Raw genomic sequence first — 16835 nt, 5'->3', positions numbered from 1 at the left:
AGGACCCGGATATAAACAGCTATTTCTGCTTCACCCTTGAATAAGTTATGGATACGGGCTATTGTATAATTAAGTCTTTCAAAACTACAATCCACCCCCTTAAAACACACACACACACACACCTATTTTTCTGTCCACGCAGGAGTAGAATCAAAGTCGCTCTTCTCTTTAACGCTTCGATTATTTCAAGCAACGCTTTTAATTAGTGTGCTCCTTTAGCTGAGACTCCAATGAAAGAGAGATTATTGGCAATGTCAAGGATGCTAATTGAATGTTGGACTTCTAACAATTAGCCCACTGCAGAGCCATGTCGACTCATTACAGATCCCATAGCCGCTCTGACTTTATATTGCCTCTTGTCGTCCAAACTGACAGTAACGTTGGACTTGAGAGTTGGAGCAACAGAAAGTAAATACAAACAAACCTTCTTTTGAAAGCAGCTTTAACCTTCGGCCTCATCAAATGTATTTTAAGAAGCTGCAGCCTCTCCTGTGCACTTCAGTGGAGTTAAAGAACAACTTAATTATCCTTCAGAGAAATAAAATAAAATTTTCAGAAGGGTGCTTCATGCAAATAAACCCATTGGTCTTATGCAGCATGTAGGTGAAAAAGTTAGACTCTTGCAGTTTACGTAGAATATTTAAGTATTTTAAAGTACACACTTGATAGCCCATGTAATTATTTTACAGAAATATTCTGATGATTTTTCTTAAGTTCAGGTTCAAAAATACAGCACACATTGTTGCTTTAAGCAGTAACTTTGTAGGTTTTAGTGCCCGGTTTCTGCAGGTTTATTCCTTGGATTACTTTTTTTTAAATTCACGGTCCAGCATCATATTAACAGAAATGATGATCATCTACACTGCCAACTATCAAAAAGCATCAGCAAAAAGATACTCAGCAGTGATTTTTAGCTCATTTTTCTACTTTAACATTCCTGTGGTTTTAAAACTTTGCTGCAGCGTTACTCTTTCCGATGCATTAAAGGCCTTCATAACATGTAATTAAAGCCAATTCTCGATAGATTAATAAAACATCAACGTGTGTTTACATTTTGTCTTGTTAGATGAAATATTAGGCTTCGTAGAGCGCACATTTGGGGATCAGGCATGTAAACCCATGCGGTGGGCTTTGAATGGGACCACTGCTGCCCCAGCGCCCCCAGAGAAACCCCCGCCGGTAAAATATTGGGATTAACATCTCTTGGAGGCCGGGATTTAACACTGCTTTCTCAAACCGCACACTCTCTTTGTTGAGACTATCTGAATTGAACTGCCGGAAACTAAGAAAGGAAAAAAAATGTAAATTCCGCCACCTGAGCAGAGCCAGGATAAACTATGACCCCATATTCATTTTGTTTTTGTACAGCATTGGTCTAATTCGACTATTTTTCGTTAACAGACCTTAAAGAATTATTTGGATGCATCCTCCCTCATTAAAATGAACATCGGGTGGCTCTAAAAACAAGAATTACAATACAATAGATAGGAGCAATGTGATTTAAATCCATGTTGTGTTAATATAGGCTTTTTGAAAATATCGAGATAATATGTTGGAGTAACTAATGATGCATGATGAGTTTGGTCGCCATTGAGACGGTAATTATTGGACCAATTAACACCTACAAAACTGCCGTCCTCCACTTTGGGAAAATACTCTCATTAAATAATAGGATTTTTTTTTTCATTTTGTTCCCAAATATTGAGTCTGATTTTTGAAATTAGGCCTATTTAAAATGAAAATTAGAGTCGTTATTATATGTTTGATTGGGTTTTACTCACTACTATTTCGGTTGGTAAAAGGTAAAATGTGCCTTTATTGTTATTTGTTTGTTTTTTGCACAATTCATTTTTCAGACTTGTGTTCAAGAATATTCCTGTAACTCAAACAAACCATCTGAAAATATACCCAGGATTAGTTTTGCACACATTACCTCTCCACCACAGACACACACATGCACGCACACACAGATCGTCTCTTGATGAAAGAGTAAGCTCACAGGACCTTTATTCATGTCTTTTCAGCGGTGAGGTCACACCATCTTTGGAGCCAGAAAAGGATCCACAATCACCGTGTGTTGAGATCAATGGAGGGGAGCAAGTGTGGAGCTCTCAGCAGCCGAGAGTCATTTCCAGTGTGGCTAACCCTTGATTATTACTATCATGTGCTTGGAAAGTCTCGTCTCTCTTTGTGATGCCGGTCATTTAACCATTAGCATCTTTCGTTGTTCAAAAAAAGTTAGAAATCTATTAAAATCACAGCAGAGAGTCTGATGCGAGGGGGGCTCACAAATTGCATACAATACAACAGATCACAGTTTCGAAGGCTAGCACAGATAAAAAAAACACATATGTACCATTTATATAAGACACACACTGATTGTCTCTTAGAAACTACATATTGATTCCTTATAAACACTTTTTTTTCTTAAATAAAGTAGTGCATCCATGTCCACACACCATCCTCATGTCTCTCTGCCAGCAGGTCGGCAAAGTTGTGTAAGAAGCTTAAAGGAGGTCTGTCCATCCCAAACACTTAACCAGGAGAATTAACAAGAGTTTTGTTCTTGGATAAACATTAGTTCCGTGGCTGTGGTGTACTTTTCTCTGTGTTGTCCTCAACAGGTGTTTTTTACGCATAGAGGCACACACTGACACATGGATGAGGGGCTACAACCTGTGAATAAACGGGGGGGAAATCTCTTTGCCAGTGCTAAAATAAATTAAACCTCTCCTCTAAGAGGACCAAAGACCATCATGCCAAAACCTCGAGGCCCCTTAGAGCCCGGCTGACATTTGAACCAGTCCGATGTGTTTTATTGAGGGATGGCAGCGCTGTGTCTGATGTGATCGTCACTGTTTGTGCACTTTTTTTTTGACAGCTGATTGCTCTGTTCACAGGACCTGGAATTTCCACGAGGAAGTTTGATCCTTATAATCCAAGCAATCGGCATTGAAGTTCAGCTTCCACGACGCCGCTTGGTCCTTATAATCCAAGCAGTCTGCTGTGGAGTTGAAGCCTAGGCCGGACGTCCCGTAGCCCTGGGTGGAGAGGGACGCCGGGGACTGGTTCAGATGGCTTGTGACCGCGTTAGTGCTCATCGGACTGAGAGTTGAGCCAGGGCCTGACAGCTGGTGGTGCATGGGAGTGAGGTAAGAGCCGCAGTCCATGCCGCCGAAGTAGGACGTCGAGCCGGCGTAGCCCTGGCTGTAGCTTGAGGCCTGGGTGTAGGTCATGGGATAGGACCTCTGCATGCAGGAGGAGGAGGTAGAAAGGGGGTCTGAGAGCGGAGATATGGACGCCGGGCTCCAGATGGACACCGGGGCGGTGCTGGTTGAGATAGCGGGGACTGTGGTGGTGCTGGTGGGCGGCGTGAACTGGCCGCTGGCCCCGCTCTCTGAGCTCACTTCTCTGGTTGGGGAACTTTTCTTTTTGGCAGGTCGCACCTTGTTCTGGCCCCCGTTCTGCTGCTGCTGCTGCTGCTGGCGACACTTTGCCCGCCGGTTCTTAAACCAGACCTGGAAGAGTCACATATTGGTACATGTTATTGTTGAAATCCCTTAATTAGGCTATAGTGTAAATATAACCCAAATTGTACGTTTCTCGAATAGAGCTCAAATAGTTAAATATTTTCCCACTGCAAGTAATATCCCCATTTTTTAATCAATCCATGTGGGGGGAAAGACTTATTAATTGCATTTGTTTTCAATCCAAATCAAGATGTTTCTAAACCTATAGTAGCCTACCAGTAGTCTGATCGGTCTCAGTTCATTGCTCAAATTCTCGAAACAGGAATCTGTCGTTAAGTGGAATTATCTCACCCCACTGGCAAAAGTTTTCCACTTGATTTAAGGCAGACATAATGCTAAGCTTCAGATATACTGTCAGTCACGGGTTAAGATGAGTGTTTCTTGCAGTGCAGATATACATTTTTTATTTATTTTTTTAACAATTTCATTTGAGCCTGTTTTGTTTCAAATGAGATGTAGGTGTAGCCTACAAAACTAGTTTTTCACGTTGTTAAATTTACACAATAGCGGTTTAATCATCAAATGTTAATGTGCTGAACAGTTGTTAGACCTAAAGTGCCACTTTTGCTTCGGTGTCTCACAAATAATTTTTTTTTTCATATCTAAAATTTTTATCCATATCGATCAATTTCCAAATATGGCAGATGTTCCGGTTAACTCACCTGTACTCGGGACTCAGGTAGATTGATTTTCAGCGCCACCTCTTCGCGCATGAATATGTCCGGGTACCGAGTTTTGGCGAACAACGCCTCCAAAACGTCGAGTTGTGCGCGCGTAAAAGTAGTCCTCTCTCGCCTCTGCTTCCGTGGCGTTGCTGCAAGTTAAAGGGAAATGTAAATCAATTAAATGATGGTACTCATGTATCCATTAAAAATAAAAACATAAAAGCAACTAAAAAGATCAAAAGTCACCAAAGGCAGATCTGTAATATATGTCATAGAATATATTTTTTTTGTCTTTTGCGTAATTACGCACGAGTCCTGTGAGACTTAGACGCCGGTGGCAAATTGTACCACTTGGCTTACTTTAGTATAATGTGCCCAAAAATTCATGCAGTTTGAGCAAAAATCAAAGCAATTTGTCGGTAACTCATTTGAAAGGCACATCTAAAAATGTATCAAACAAGAGGAGACTCATGTTCCCTCCAAGTTGTGTGCGTTTGCTCAAGAAGTTTGGTAAAATAGCCGATGTAATCTAATGTGTTTGATTTTTGACCAATTCATATATTGACCGTCATTACTCAACTTTATTGTATCTCCCAAAATGTAGAAGTCATTTTTAGATTTAGAAGTTTGAAATAGATCCTGGTTACACTCTGTAACATACCCAGTCCATTAAGTGTGTAGCCCCAAGCCATTAATGTTCTTTCATTACTCCTTATTTATTTATTCTTCAAAAAGTTTAAACCCACCTGGATAGCCCACTGATGGATGCAAAAGATCCATTCCGGAAGTAGTTAAGCTGAGGCCATTGACTGTGTAAGGTGGTTGCTTTAGATACGACATCATGCTAATGTTTGTCTGAGGGCTGAAGTTGGAGAAAATTTTGAAAATTGATGAAGCTCCCGAGATGTACTTGGTGTCTTCTGTTCGCCCTGTGGTCCGCGTTATACCTGGAACCTGTTCCAAAAACGACAAGAGAAGAAGACATCGATGAAGGTGCACCTTGTGAAGAGATATTGGGTCTGTTTCCATGGCGCTGTCGCGAAACAAGCCCTCTCCAAAAAGCACGGCGCTCCTCAAAAGGCACCAAACACATCTCCAGCTGTCCTCATCTCTATAACCCCCCCAACCCCCAACCCCCTCCCACAGACACAAAGCAATACACCGGCACTATAACTGCAACAAGTCACTTGAAAGTTGAATTTAAAGCACTGGTTCCTGTATATGAAGTATAATAACATTAGCTAGAGGAACGTTTAACTGCCCGGGCTGTTGAAAATAAAACTAAAAAAGAAAAAGAAATCAACCCCATTGTTAAAGTGTTTCTGTTTCTGTGTCTTTGGCTCTATTTTGTATAACGTTTTGTTCATAAATGTAAACAGAAAATCAGTGGGATGTGAAAGAAGAGACTGAATTAATGTCATGGAAACAGATTCTATAAAACAGCTACAGTCAACATGAATAATCATCTTTCAGACATAATTACTGATTTAAGATTTAAATAATTTTCTCTGTCGTTTCGTCTCCTTTTTTTTACAAGCATGGCATGAATTTTCAAGGCAATTTAGAGTGAAAACTACTTAGATTTTATGATTTTAAAACACGAGATTATTTGATAAGGAGAAGCTTTAATTCAGTAAAAAAAGACATGTTGAACACGTAATTGTTGCAGTTCTTTAAACAGAAATAAATGTGCTCTGCGATGTTGATTGGTAAACGTGTGATTGCTGTCACTTCAACTTCAGTGACCCTCACCCGTCATCCCCACTGCGCGTCTTGATTAGTTGCTTTTTTTTTCAATATCCAACGGTTTTAACCCCCTCATCCCAATCTGTCACACTTAAAACAGACCCGTCTACCAGTTGCACACACCCGCTCAATAATAACCACCCTGTCCAAGAATTAATTATGATAAATGTTTTTCTGTTGATGAATTAACGAGATAATCCGAGTGGCATCTTACTGGAGCTGCAATTTGGTCTCAGTACAGTCCAAAGTGCTTCAGGCTCCTAAAAATGATGCTGCAAACCAGCAGCGGTTCACTCTTTAATCATTTAATCATTTCTTCTGCACGTTTACGTAATGTAATTGTGATATATATATTTTAGTCTGACGCAGCACTTTGCAGAAACAAATATTTTAAACTACAAGGGAGAAATTAAATTCTTCTAAATGTTCATTTAATCGACCTAAACTCCCAATTTAGACGCATACAATACAAGCTGTCAGAGCCTCAAGAACACGAGGTAAAATATATTAAATGTGACGTGTTGGTTTATTGTCCTCTACATTATTCATCTCTGGAGGCAGAGAGAAAAGGCCCAGACACATTTTTCGATAGCAGGCCTGAATGTTCTTTCTCCTCAGTGCAGCTTTCAGCCTCACCCCTCCACAATTATCCAGTTCTGTTGCATTATTTCGTCTGTAAATTTATGGCGAGGTCTTAGTGTGCGGTGGGAAATAAATTAGGGTCTCGTTTTGAGTAGAAACTTCACTCACTGAACACGGACTCGGTGTCCTCGGCAGCAGTACTAGCTTCAGTCAGTGAGAGTGTGAAATTAGTAAAATATGACCTTCGTGAATCACACCATTATAAAAAAGGCAATTCTGATATCGGAAAAGCTTTACTTCAGCGTTGAATCTGTCTTTGTTTCGATTAGCAGAAACTATCGTAATCTAACTTCATCGGTTTGCTCTATGTGCATTTACGTCATTTACGTCGTTCAGATTGATGTTCATCTAAAAGGGTTTGGTGACCAGACACACTTAACTGTCTCTGTACTCTGCTCAAATAAATAATAGGCTGAGTTTACGAGGGTTCAGCCTTCATCTGCTGTTTGATGCCACTTAACAGCCCAAAGCCTTCTCGCTGGCATTTCTGTCAGTGTCTTAGTGGGTCTTATTTTAGCACCAGCACCAATGTTTACACGTTGTATTCCCTCTTTTAAAGGACATGAATTTGTAAGCATTTTAAATGTGGTTTTATAACAGTTGTGATTTCATGTAGGCTTCTATTTTTTTTTTATTTCGTTGTCTCTATCGCGATTCCTTTTTTCGATATAGGCTAATAATAATAATAATAATAATAATAATAATAATAGTGCTAAAAATAATAATAGCCTATTAACAATAATAATAATAATAATAATAAAAGTTCAACTTACCCTGGTATCGACGACTGTAAAGTTCTTTGTCTGCTCGGTTTCCTCCAGGAGAAATAATAAAAGTCAGTGAATATAAACGACGTCCTGGCCGATAAAAAAACACAAAACCAACCGGGAGCAGGAGCAGCCGTCTTCAGGGGCAGAACGACAGTGCGGATAAAAGTTAGACGTTGAGCGCCTGCATCGGGCTTTGAAGCGGTGCGACAGCGGCGGAGTGATGGAGGAGGCTGCATGTACGCCTTTAGGATTTGTTGGTGTGTTGTGAGTGAAGTGGTTTGAGTTGGATTTTGTACAAACTGCCAGCCAATGGGAGCCGCAGGACTGAGCTGAGGTCCGTCTCTGTCTCCGTCTCTCACACCGGTGGGGAGGATGAGGGTTTTTTTCTTTTTTTTTTTTCTTTCTGGGAAACAAATGTCTCCAGCTACTTTTTTGACGCACAGTCCTCAGCCAATGGCAGCGAGAGGGCGACTGACAACATCACCATCCCACCGCAGAGAGGTTGCATTGATAATAAATAAACGGTATGCCGGAGGATGACGAGAAGTGGAGTTTAAACCGAGGAGAAGTCAGTTTAGTCATCTTTTTAATGACATTTTATATTTGACATTGCTGTTAGCCAGCGGATGCATTAAACTGAGGAAAATTACATGAAGGCTGGGTGGGTGAAGAAGGGAAACATATGCGCAAATAAAGAGTTTTCAGAAAATATAATGTATGTACAGTATAGTAGTGGTGTGAATACATGCTCATAGTTTTGAAATATTTTCCAATGCATCACTTATCTTTACTGAATGCGTATAAAATGTTATTTCTATTTTTAAAATCAGAACATTAAAAAAGTTCCAGGCAATCGATGAATAGTCTATAAAGCATCTTAACACGAAATTGCAGACTTCATGGGGGAAAAAATGTAAGCTTCTAGAGTTTATAGGTCTGTACGTTATATAAAAGAGGTTTTTTTTTTCAAAAGAAAGAAAAATAAATCTGTGACAAAAAGACAAGAAGAAAAAAAATCGCCTGTTCTGAAGCAGGGCTCTCCATGTGAAGGCTGCACCGTCCTCTCACATTCCAGCGCGTCGCAAAAAAGGGGATTTAGAGCGACTTATTTTCTTAAAACTGTCCTCCCGTCCACAGAGCCAGCCAGTCTGCTCCCATCAGCCTCATACAGGCCTGCACCAAAATACACCCAGAATATTTACAGGGGAGCTCCCACCGAGAGACACCGCGCAGCCGAGGACTTACCGGAACCTGCAGTGTACAAACACCCGGGGGGTGTGGGGGGAGGCCGGTTGTGCAGTTGGAGACAAGCAGAGACTTTCACCTATTTCACTTGAAACGCGTTCTGCAAGATGTGAAAGAAGATAAAAGACAAATATGAAGGTAGGCCTGTTTTAGTTTAGATTTGATTTACAAGAAAGTGCATTTTTTAAGTTTTGTGTTGTAACATTATAATAGCATGTACTAATAGGCCCTAATAATAATAATAATAACAGGCTAATAATGATGATGATAATGTTTTTTTTATTTAATGTTATTCTAGCCATTCAAGATTCATCTTATTTCATATTTACTGGAGGACCTACAAGCTGCACGAGACAAATAAGCCTCCTCTATGTCACTTGAATTTTGAACCTGCGTGCCCATCTCAAAATAATATGCCGAGGGTTTTTGTCACGGCTTGGTAAATGTATCATCTTAAGAGGCTTTGTGGAACACCTACACACACACACACACACGCACACACATATTCACACACACTGCGCTCTTGCACGGACACACCCGCTCACTTCAAACAGATTTGAATATTGATTTAGATTTATAAACACAGGCAGACCGTGGGTTTTATGAATCGTCATTTGCCTCTCTCTGTGGCTCGTGTGGAAGGCCAGAGTCAAAGGTGCAGTGACAGCTGCTGGGAAAACTGGTTTTCACTCCGAGCTGCAGCCTGCTGGGGCTCACACAAACTGGTACACTATTTCAACTTTACACAAACTCAGTGACATCTCTTTTAACAGATTTCGATCAGAGGAAACGGTTGAATGGATCATAACCCTGGATTTCTTTCAACAACCAAACGTGAGATTTGATCTCAGCACAGGAAAAGTTTTGCTGTGAGTCTGCCTGTTTGGAGGAGAGGAACTACAACACATTCAGGTATCCCTGTTTGTTTGTTTTTTTTAATGTTTATTCATGTTTTCTACTGCCGGATAATACACATGTATTTTGTCATCTATTAGGATGGAAAAAGTGGAATAGAATCACATAAACTCATCTGTTTATGTTGATTTAAATATTTCTGAAAAAAAATCATGTTCTATAGCATAGAGGGCAGTTTCAGACGGATGTAAAGATTAAGTCTTGGGTAGTGCATTTTTAATTATGTTGCTGTTTGCTTCACAAAGGTCACGGTTTAGCCTTACCACATTTGTACTGCAACAGACTCCACCAGATTCCAGCCAAAAATCATCATGTTTAGCGCAGGATGTAAAGTTTAAATGAAAAGACTTATAGCTCCTTAAAAATGTTATATTCTATATGCTTTTACTTTCACGCCTTAACATGTCGAGCCCATAAAACGAACTTTTATAGTCTCAGAATCCAACATAGGAATCAGCTTGCAGCTAAAAACCACATTTAAAAAAAATACGCGAATATTTTAGCAGCTGGATGGGTAATGTACCAGAACGCGAGACTTTCAAACTGCTGCATGGAAAATCATTACTTGTGATGCTGTTATCTGGTGGATATCGCCGTTTAAATTGCTAAATAATTTATTAAACTGTAAAGCCAGGCCCTCCGCAGGGACTTTGTATCTTAAAAGGACGTTTAAAGGGAGAAGGAGTTAAGAAGGAGTTAAACGCCTCTGGCGAGCAGCGCTCCCACTGACTCCCGGCTAATTGACTACGACGGCTTTTATCTCCGCCTCTGCTACACTCAACCTGAGGGTGAGGATTTCACCAGGCCTGCTCCAACCTGTGATTTCTACCAGTTAATGCGTAGCCTATACATCTTTACTAATACATTGGATAGGCCTGGATGGTTGACCTTTGTTTGATAGCCTTAAAAAGAAAAAATCTTATTTCAAGATTGGATAATTACTGCAGGCAGCCCCCCCCTCTCACTGCCCTGCGCCTTATCCAGGCATAAAAATAAATAATCCACAAATTATAGAATGGATAAATGTATGCTTTTAAAATTAAATAGTACAAATAAAAACACAACAGCCCAAGGTTTTAAATTTATTTATTTATTTTTTTACAAAATTATTGTGAGTTGTCTGAATTTATAGCTGCATATTTACCACATGTATACATCTTCTAACTATCTAGGCAGCCTTTCTCTCCTCTCCTCTGCCTCTTTCCCTCCTTGTTTGATATTCGCATGGCTGAAGATGAGGAATGTGTTGGTGGAATTCATTCTGAGCTTAAAAAAAAGAGCCAGAAAAAAAGGGAATAAAAGCCAATAAAGCCAATTCATATAGAAATGCTGATAATCTGTAATGTCAAGAAAAGCTTTTCCTTCTGCATTTGGGATTTAAGTCAATATTACATTTTTTCAATAAAACAAGAATTTACTTTAGAGTTACTTTTATCAACCTTGCTTATTTTCCCCCTTATTTTCTTTTTTGTTATTAAACACAGAAAATATCATTAATACCTCAAATATTAGGTGAAAACATTCTTTAGATCTGTACAACTTGCGACCACTTTTAAACTAATATTGCTTTACAGAATCACATTATTTTGACTAAAAAAGTGAAGCTGTCTTACAATTGTAGTGATAATGTTTTTTAAATTCCTTATTATTTAATTTAGGGTTATGTATAGCACTAAGCAAAGTTGACAAAACCACTGATGTTCCAATTCTTTTTATTTTTATTTTTATTGTGGTTAGATATGCGGTGTGTGTTTGGTTGTGAGTGTGTGGGTGACAGAAAGAGAGAGAGATGAGCTGAAGTAGGATAATCACAAGCTGTATTTTAATTAGCCTGGCAGGTTTGATGGATACGTTGCCGCCGCTGCTACTACTTTGCAAAAAAAAAGGTGCAGTGCGTAGTGAGCAAGGTGTCTAAACTGAGGGCTTTCCCCACGCTGTCCCCTTATCACAAAGGAGCAAAACCTTTGTGTAATGTAACATGTAACTGACCCTAGAGGTCATCAAAACACATTCAGTCTCCTCCCCAGGGATTAAAGGGGGAGAAACCCCTTTCACTGTCAGTTTGGGAAGAGTTTACTGACACAGAGGCACACAGACTCACCAGGCAGCACTCTGCATCTGGGATTTTATCTCTACAATTATTCACAATGTTACAAATTTAGTTTTGGTTCAAAGTTCTGCTTAAAATGTTTATAGAAAATGCTTATGCTGTTGACTGAGTCTGTATTCTAGTTTTTAAGGCTGTACTTCTGTAACGAAAAGGTGTGCTGATCGTGAAATTCCGGGTTTATTTTCCACACATATTTTCTCCGTCAATTCAAATGTGGTGCCTCAATAATGCCACGGCTGCGTGTGTTTGCCAAGTTTGCTCTTTCCATTAATATGACATGCCTTTTAATTGGTGCCATAATTGTTTGTGTTCTGTTTGTGTAGGAGTTTGCCAACAAACAAACGGATGCAATTAAACACACTCGCCTTCAGATCATCAATGAGGAGGCAAAGTCAAGACTGGTGGAAAAACAGACAAGGACAAACATAAGACGGGAGAAGACTCTGCTGCCTCAAGGTTAAACTTGAACTGTGTAAAGAACTCGTCTTTGCACAATCTGGATAGTCTTCTTCAAAGACACATCACTAGCTGTTTTTTTTTATTTGAAATGTCCTCATTTTACAACTTGATATAACTCTTAATTGATGTTATATTTTGGTATCATTGCTGAAGAATTAAATTATGTTTATTTATTATCATATTCCTGTTTCTCTGCCTCTGCACTGCCTTGGAAGTAGTTAAAAAAATATTGCAAATAAAGACTATCATTGTCAAATCATCACCCTACTCTTTTACGCTTTCTCTCTCTCCACCTAGCCATCAGTAGGCTTCTCCTCTGTGGGCTGAGGTGTCTGCATGGCGTGGTAAAACCTGCCCTGCAGACCGGACCTCTCAAGTCTTCAAAGGAGGAAGAACTCAATGTGGGGGATTTGTTCAGGCTTATTTGGTAACCTAGGATTTGAATTGGATTCTGGGAGGCATTCATAACACATTTGAAAATGTTACATTGTGTGATTTTGTGTGTAATCCCCATAATAAATTTTCGAAATGGTCACAGCACTTGCACAACTGTGACTATTCATGATTTATCAAATGGTTTTCTTGTCTTGCCTCTCGGGGGTGAGGTGTGTGTTGCTGGCAGGGAACGGGACAATCTCAGCCGTTGGTTGGAAGAGCCAGTGAGGAGACGATTCTTCCATTTTAACCTTTCTCTCAACACTGTTTTGTTTATTTGACCTGAATATGTGATAGGGTCAGCCACCATGCTTCCAGAGGGAATCTCTCATACCCCCCAACAGCACCGGAGCATTACAACCTCTAGTGGATTATACCTCCCTGGGAGGAGGGTTAATGTACAGGCACACACACTCACACAAACTCTAGGTGCAGTTTATTAAACTCAGTGTATATTCTATCAAAGCCACAGTCACAGATTAATAAGCTGTTTTCTTTTTTCCATCATGCCTTGTAAAGTGCTTCATACTTTGCATTAATACAGTTAAGTAGAAAACTGTGGCTGTATAATTTTATACTTGTTGCAAAGTATTAAATAATATGAAAGTCTAATGAGTCCAATTTTAAAGGCCCCCTCCAGACATGTTTTTCGACACAAAATACTCAGCTTTGGATAATAATTTGTGTCTGATACAGTTTTTCCTCAAAAAATTCAATTACCTCATTAAACATTCTTAAAATTACATCTACTCCTTATCTGGCATTGAAAAATCCAGAATCTATGAACATGCAAATGTTGTTAATTTCAAAGGTTTAACTGCTGGACCCAAGATGTCTCCTGCTTCACTGGAAAGTCCATTCTCAGTGTTTGTGCACTGGAGGTTGCAAGTTTTCACATCATACTTTTGTAAGTTGCACATTGGACCATGATTGACTTGTTATGATGTCACAAAACTCAGATTTAAGGTGAGCAAAGAAAAATGTATCACCTTTAGCAAATTAATTTGAAAACAGCCTTCTAGTGTCAAACTAAACTAGACTACATACATCATTCTGCTCAGTGAAGGCAAAACATAGTAACAATAAGCAAAACAAATTTTTGAGTGGAGGGGGGCTTTAAATATCATGCCCCTTCACCATCAAAAAGAGTGGTGTGTGGTTGCAAACCCCCAAAAATAATTGTTGGCCAGGTGCTTTATTGAAATAGCAAAAAGAATCACGACTATGGTGTTTTAGATAGTCCAGAAGGAGTGAATAATGTTATCCAGCGGATTAACTTAATTTACGAACATGGTGTATCACATGGTTTGGTGGCTCCACTGCTTGGATTTTTTTGTGCATGAAACTCTCCCGCCTTAGTTCGATAAGAGCGAGAGCAATGTTGTGTGTGTGTGTGTGTGTGTGTGTGTGTGTGTGTGTGTGTAAGTCAGTGTTTGTGCCCTGTCCAAACCCCACTTTGCTTTGAATGACACTTTGGCGATGCCCCCAGCTCCCCACTTCGACTTCTCAAGCGTACCCCCTGTTAGTGCCAACTCTGCCAATTCCTCTCATGTCTTTAATATCTCTCTTTGGGCCCTTGGGTTTTGCCAGTGAAGGCTCCCCGTGACAGTTGGACACTGCCGTCACATTTGGGAGACAGCGGCGGGTGTTTGTAGCGTTCCCAACCCCGGGCCTGTGGGGAATCTGTGATGGCTCGCCTGTCAGCCGGCCCCTCCCCTGTAATTAGGAGAGTAAACACAGCGCCTGGCTCGGCTTGGGGGAGAAGTAGGAGGGAGCGGAGGAGGGGACCGTCCGGCTCCTGTCCTACTGCTACTTGAGCTGTCCAGGAGCAACTTTGGACTGGCAGACTACGATATGCACCCCATCACATCTCTGTGAAGGACTGAGATGTGGAGGAGAGTGTAGTCTGTTAACATGCTGAGAAACATCAGATTTACATTTGTACCTTGTTGAGCATCAGCGAACCACAGAAGAGGCTTTTCATTGAACTGAACCTTTGTAGAGAAAATACAAAGAAATTGATCACTCAAAATGATCTGAGAGCTATTCACAAAAGTGATCAGAACATCTACAGTGAAGAACATGTTGATGAGTAAAAGCTGTTTCATGCAAGGTATTTCATGGACATTTTTACCAATATTATGCCCAAGAAGAGGTCCAGCAGATAATATAAAACAAACCACCACTAAGCCTCCGTCCCTCCTCTCTTCACCTCTCTCCTGGTTGCTGGGGGGACTGGTCAGCGGCTGGAGGAATGTGTTGTGGGCTGGAGCTGTAGCCGGAGCTTGGGACCAGCTCGGGGGGAGCGACATCCCACCCAACCCCAGCCGCTCTGCTCTGCCCAGGCAGGGAGGCTGGCTGCGGGAATGCCGAGACCAGGAGGGGAGGAATTTCACTGGAGGACCTGCCAGAGAAATGCCATGCGGGGAGCGATGAAGAGAGAAACCTAGATAGAGAGAGAGGGAAAAAAGGAGATCTCAGCCAATTGAAACGCAGCGTGTCAGTGTCATTTTGGTTTTGTAGGATGCTTACTGATGATGGGCCAGTTGCTGAATGAGCTGATTGCCACACAGACACAGTGGCACCGCATCTGACTCAGATCTTTCTGAGATGGCTTGGCGGTCAGTGGGCGTAACTGAGGTAGCTTGAAGTAAAGTCAGTGCATTTCAAACATATTGTTTTACAATTTCAGTGTAAATCATCCATCTGTATTAACCACCATCTGTCTCTCCAATACATGAGCATGATCACGTGCACTAGTTTTGGTGTAAGTACATTTTAAATCAGATGGTGTGCATCAGTGTGTGCATGTGGCGGACAGGGAGAGTACAAAGGGAGGGGTGCTTGAAGGCCCAGTGTACTTGCCAAAGTCTTTACGGCGCCCAGAGAGCCTTGCTGCAGCATCATGGTCCACAGCATGGAAAGACATGGGGCAGATGGGTGCAGTGTAGCAGCACAACCTCCCCCTTCTACTCCCAAATGTGAGGCAGCAGTGGTGGGAATGGCACAGTGTGAGAGGGAGCCTGGGTTCATGGCTGAAACAGAAAAGCTGTTGGAGGGGCATTTGGGGGCTGGGAGAGAGTAGGGGCTGAAAGCTGTTTGGGGGGGGGCTTGGAGAAGTTGGTGGGGCAGGGATCCTGCAATGGAGAGAGAGAGAGCCAGTCCCCCTGTCATATCCCTTTGAAATCCAAGTGCAGGGGCACGAGCCCAGGGAGGAGTGGCAGCGTGGCCCAGCGCCTGGGCAGACAGGCAGTCACCGCACTGGGCCACAATCCAGCTCGCCTCGCCTGGCTCCTTCCCACCCCAGCCCACCCCGTCTGGCCCAGGCTTACGGGAGTCAGGCAGCCGACCCCCAGTGGACAGGCCGGAGTCCTACACTACTTAGTCCCATCTTAGAGCCTCTGCTGGGTTCGAAACAGCAGCAGCATCCACCGGGAGAGAGGCCCTGCGGAGATGGGGGGGGTACCTCCACTGCCTCACAGCTCCTCCTGCACCAAGGCCTCTGGATGGGGGCCCAGAGGAGTCTGCTGCTGATGATAACCCCCACCTCACCACCAGGCCATTCTGCCTTCAGGGCCTGCGCAGGTCCACACATCCCCATGGCAACAGTGGCAGGGCCGTCCACACAATGTGAGTGGGCAACAAGCCAAGTGCTGCCAAATTGGGATGAGGGAGAGACATTTTGGGAGAATGCTCAATCCTGAATCTCTTCACCTTTATTTTGTCTCTGGGTAATCGTGTTTTTGGCTCCAGTGATCTAATATCAGAGACTTGGACTGCATTTGTTATTTGAACAATCAGCAGCAGCAGATGCAACCACACTTTATTTTGTGAGGTTCTCCACCACTGCTCCATGTTACTTCAATTCTTCCACCTCTCTTCAGGCCCTAAAATTTGAATTGTCAATTTCTTGACAGCAATGCCAAGCATTTATAAAACTAGACCCTAGGGCAGAATTGACCTGATACATTCTGAAGCATTCGTTGTGTTTTTAAAGAGACCTTGTCGTGGCAATATTAAGCCTGCGTAAACACAAGTAGTTCAATGACATTCACAGCAGCCACCTAAAGTTGATTCCCCACCCACTCTAAGCCACTGGGAAGATACTGTATAAGTGGTTGGGTGGTGTTTACTGAAAGTGGATATCTGCTGTTTGTTTTGTTGTTCTGCTTTCCGACCGTAAACACTGCATAGATTTCCTTGAGTGGTGTTTGAAACGCGTATGTGTGTGTATGCCATGTGTTATATTTGCTGATAACAGGATTTACTCAAATTGCGACTCACCATTTGAGAAAGGTTAATTGTCAGTGCAACTGGT

At 41.6% G+C, this 16835-nt stretch overlaps 1 protein-coding gene and 1 long non-coding RNA gene across 6 annotated transcripts; one reads left to right on the top strand and one right to left on the bottom strand.

Annotated features, from left to right (window-relative positions):
- Positions 1-1990: 1990 nt before the first annotated feature.
- Positions 1991-7624, bottom strand: otx2b (orthodenticle homeobox 2b). The gene is made up of 4 exons (XM_044167091.1): positions 7357-7624; positions 4942-5149; positions 4193-4344; positions 1991-3518 (listed from the first exon to the last, which is right to left on the bottom strand). The coding sequence occupies exons 2-4, from the start codon at positions 5036-5038 to the stop codon at positions 2895-2897; spliced, it is 873 nt and encodes a 290-aa protein (XP_044023026.1). The 5' UTR covers positions 5039-5149; positions 7357-7624; the 3' UTR covers positions 1991-2894.
- A 145-nt stretch (positions 7625-7769) lies between these two features.
- Positions 7770-12344, top strand: LOC122861966. Of its 5 annotated transcripts, none has more exons than XR_006374609.1 (4): positions 7770-7877; positions 8491-8736; positions 9372-9510; positions 11947-12344. It is a non-coding gene; the product is annotated as an uncharacterized LOC122861966 (long non-coding RNA). The 5 variants fall into 5 exon arrangements; XR_006374607.1 differs by having other exon boundaries at positions 7825-7921; XR_006374608.1 differs by lacking the exon at positions 7770-7877 and adding an exon at positions 7882-8014.
- Positions 12345-16835: the final 4491 nt, after the last annotated feature.

Source organism: Siniperca chuatsi, linkage group LG15 (assembly GCF_020085105.1).
Source record: "Siniperca chuatsi isolate FFG_IHB_CAS linkage group LG15, ASM2008510v1, whole genome shotgun sequence".
Taxonomy (NCBI): Eukaryota; Metazoa; Chordata; class Actinopteri; order Centrarchiformes; family Sinipercidae; genus Siniperca; species Siniperca chuatsi.
This window is presented reverse-complemented; position numbering and strand designations above follow the sequence as displayed.

Excerpts from the sequence above, each read along its gene's own strand:
- otx2b (XM_044167091.1), bottom strand. The coding sequence starts at position 5,038 with ATGATGTCGTATCTAAAGCAACCACCTTACACAGTCAATGGCCTCAGC. Across the intron at positions 4,345-4,941 it reads TCCATCAGTGGGCTATCCAG|CAACGCCACGGAAGCAGAGG; the intron begins GTGGGTTTAAAC and ends TTTAACTTGCAG. Across the intron at positions 3,519-4,192 it reads TACCTGAGTCCCGAGTACAG|GTCTGGTTTAAGAACCGGCG; the intron begins GTGAGTTAACCG and ends TGACTCTTCCAG.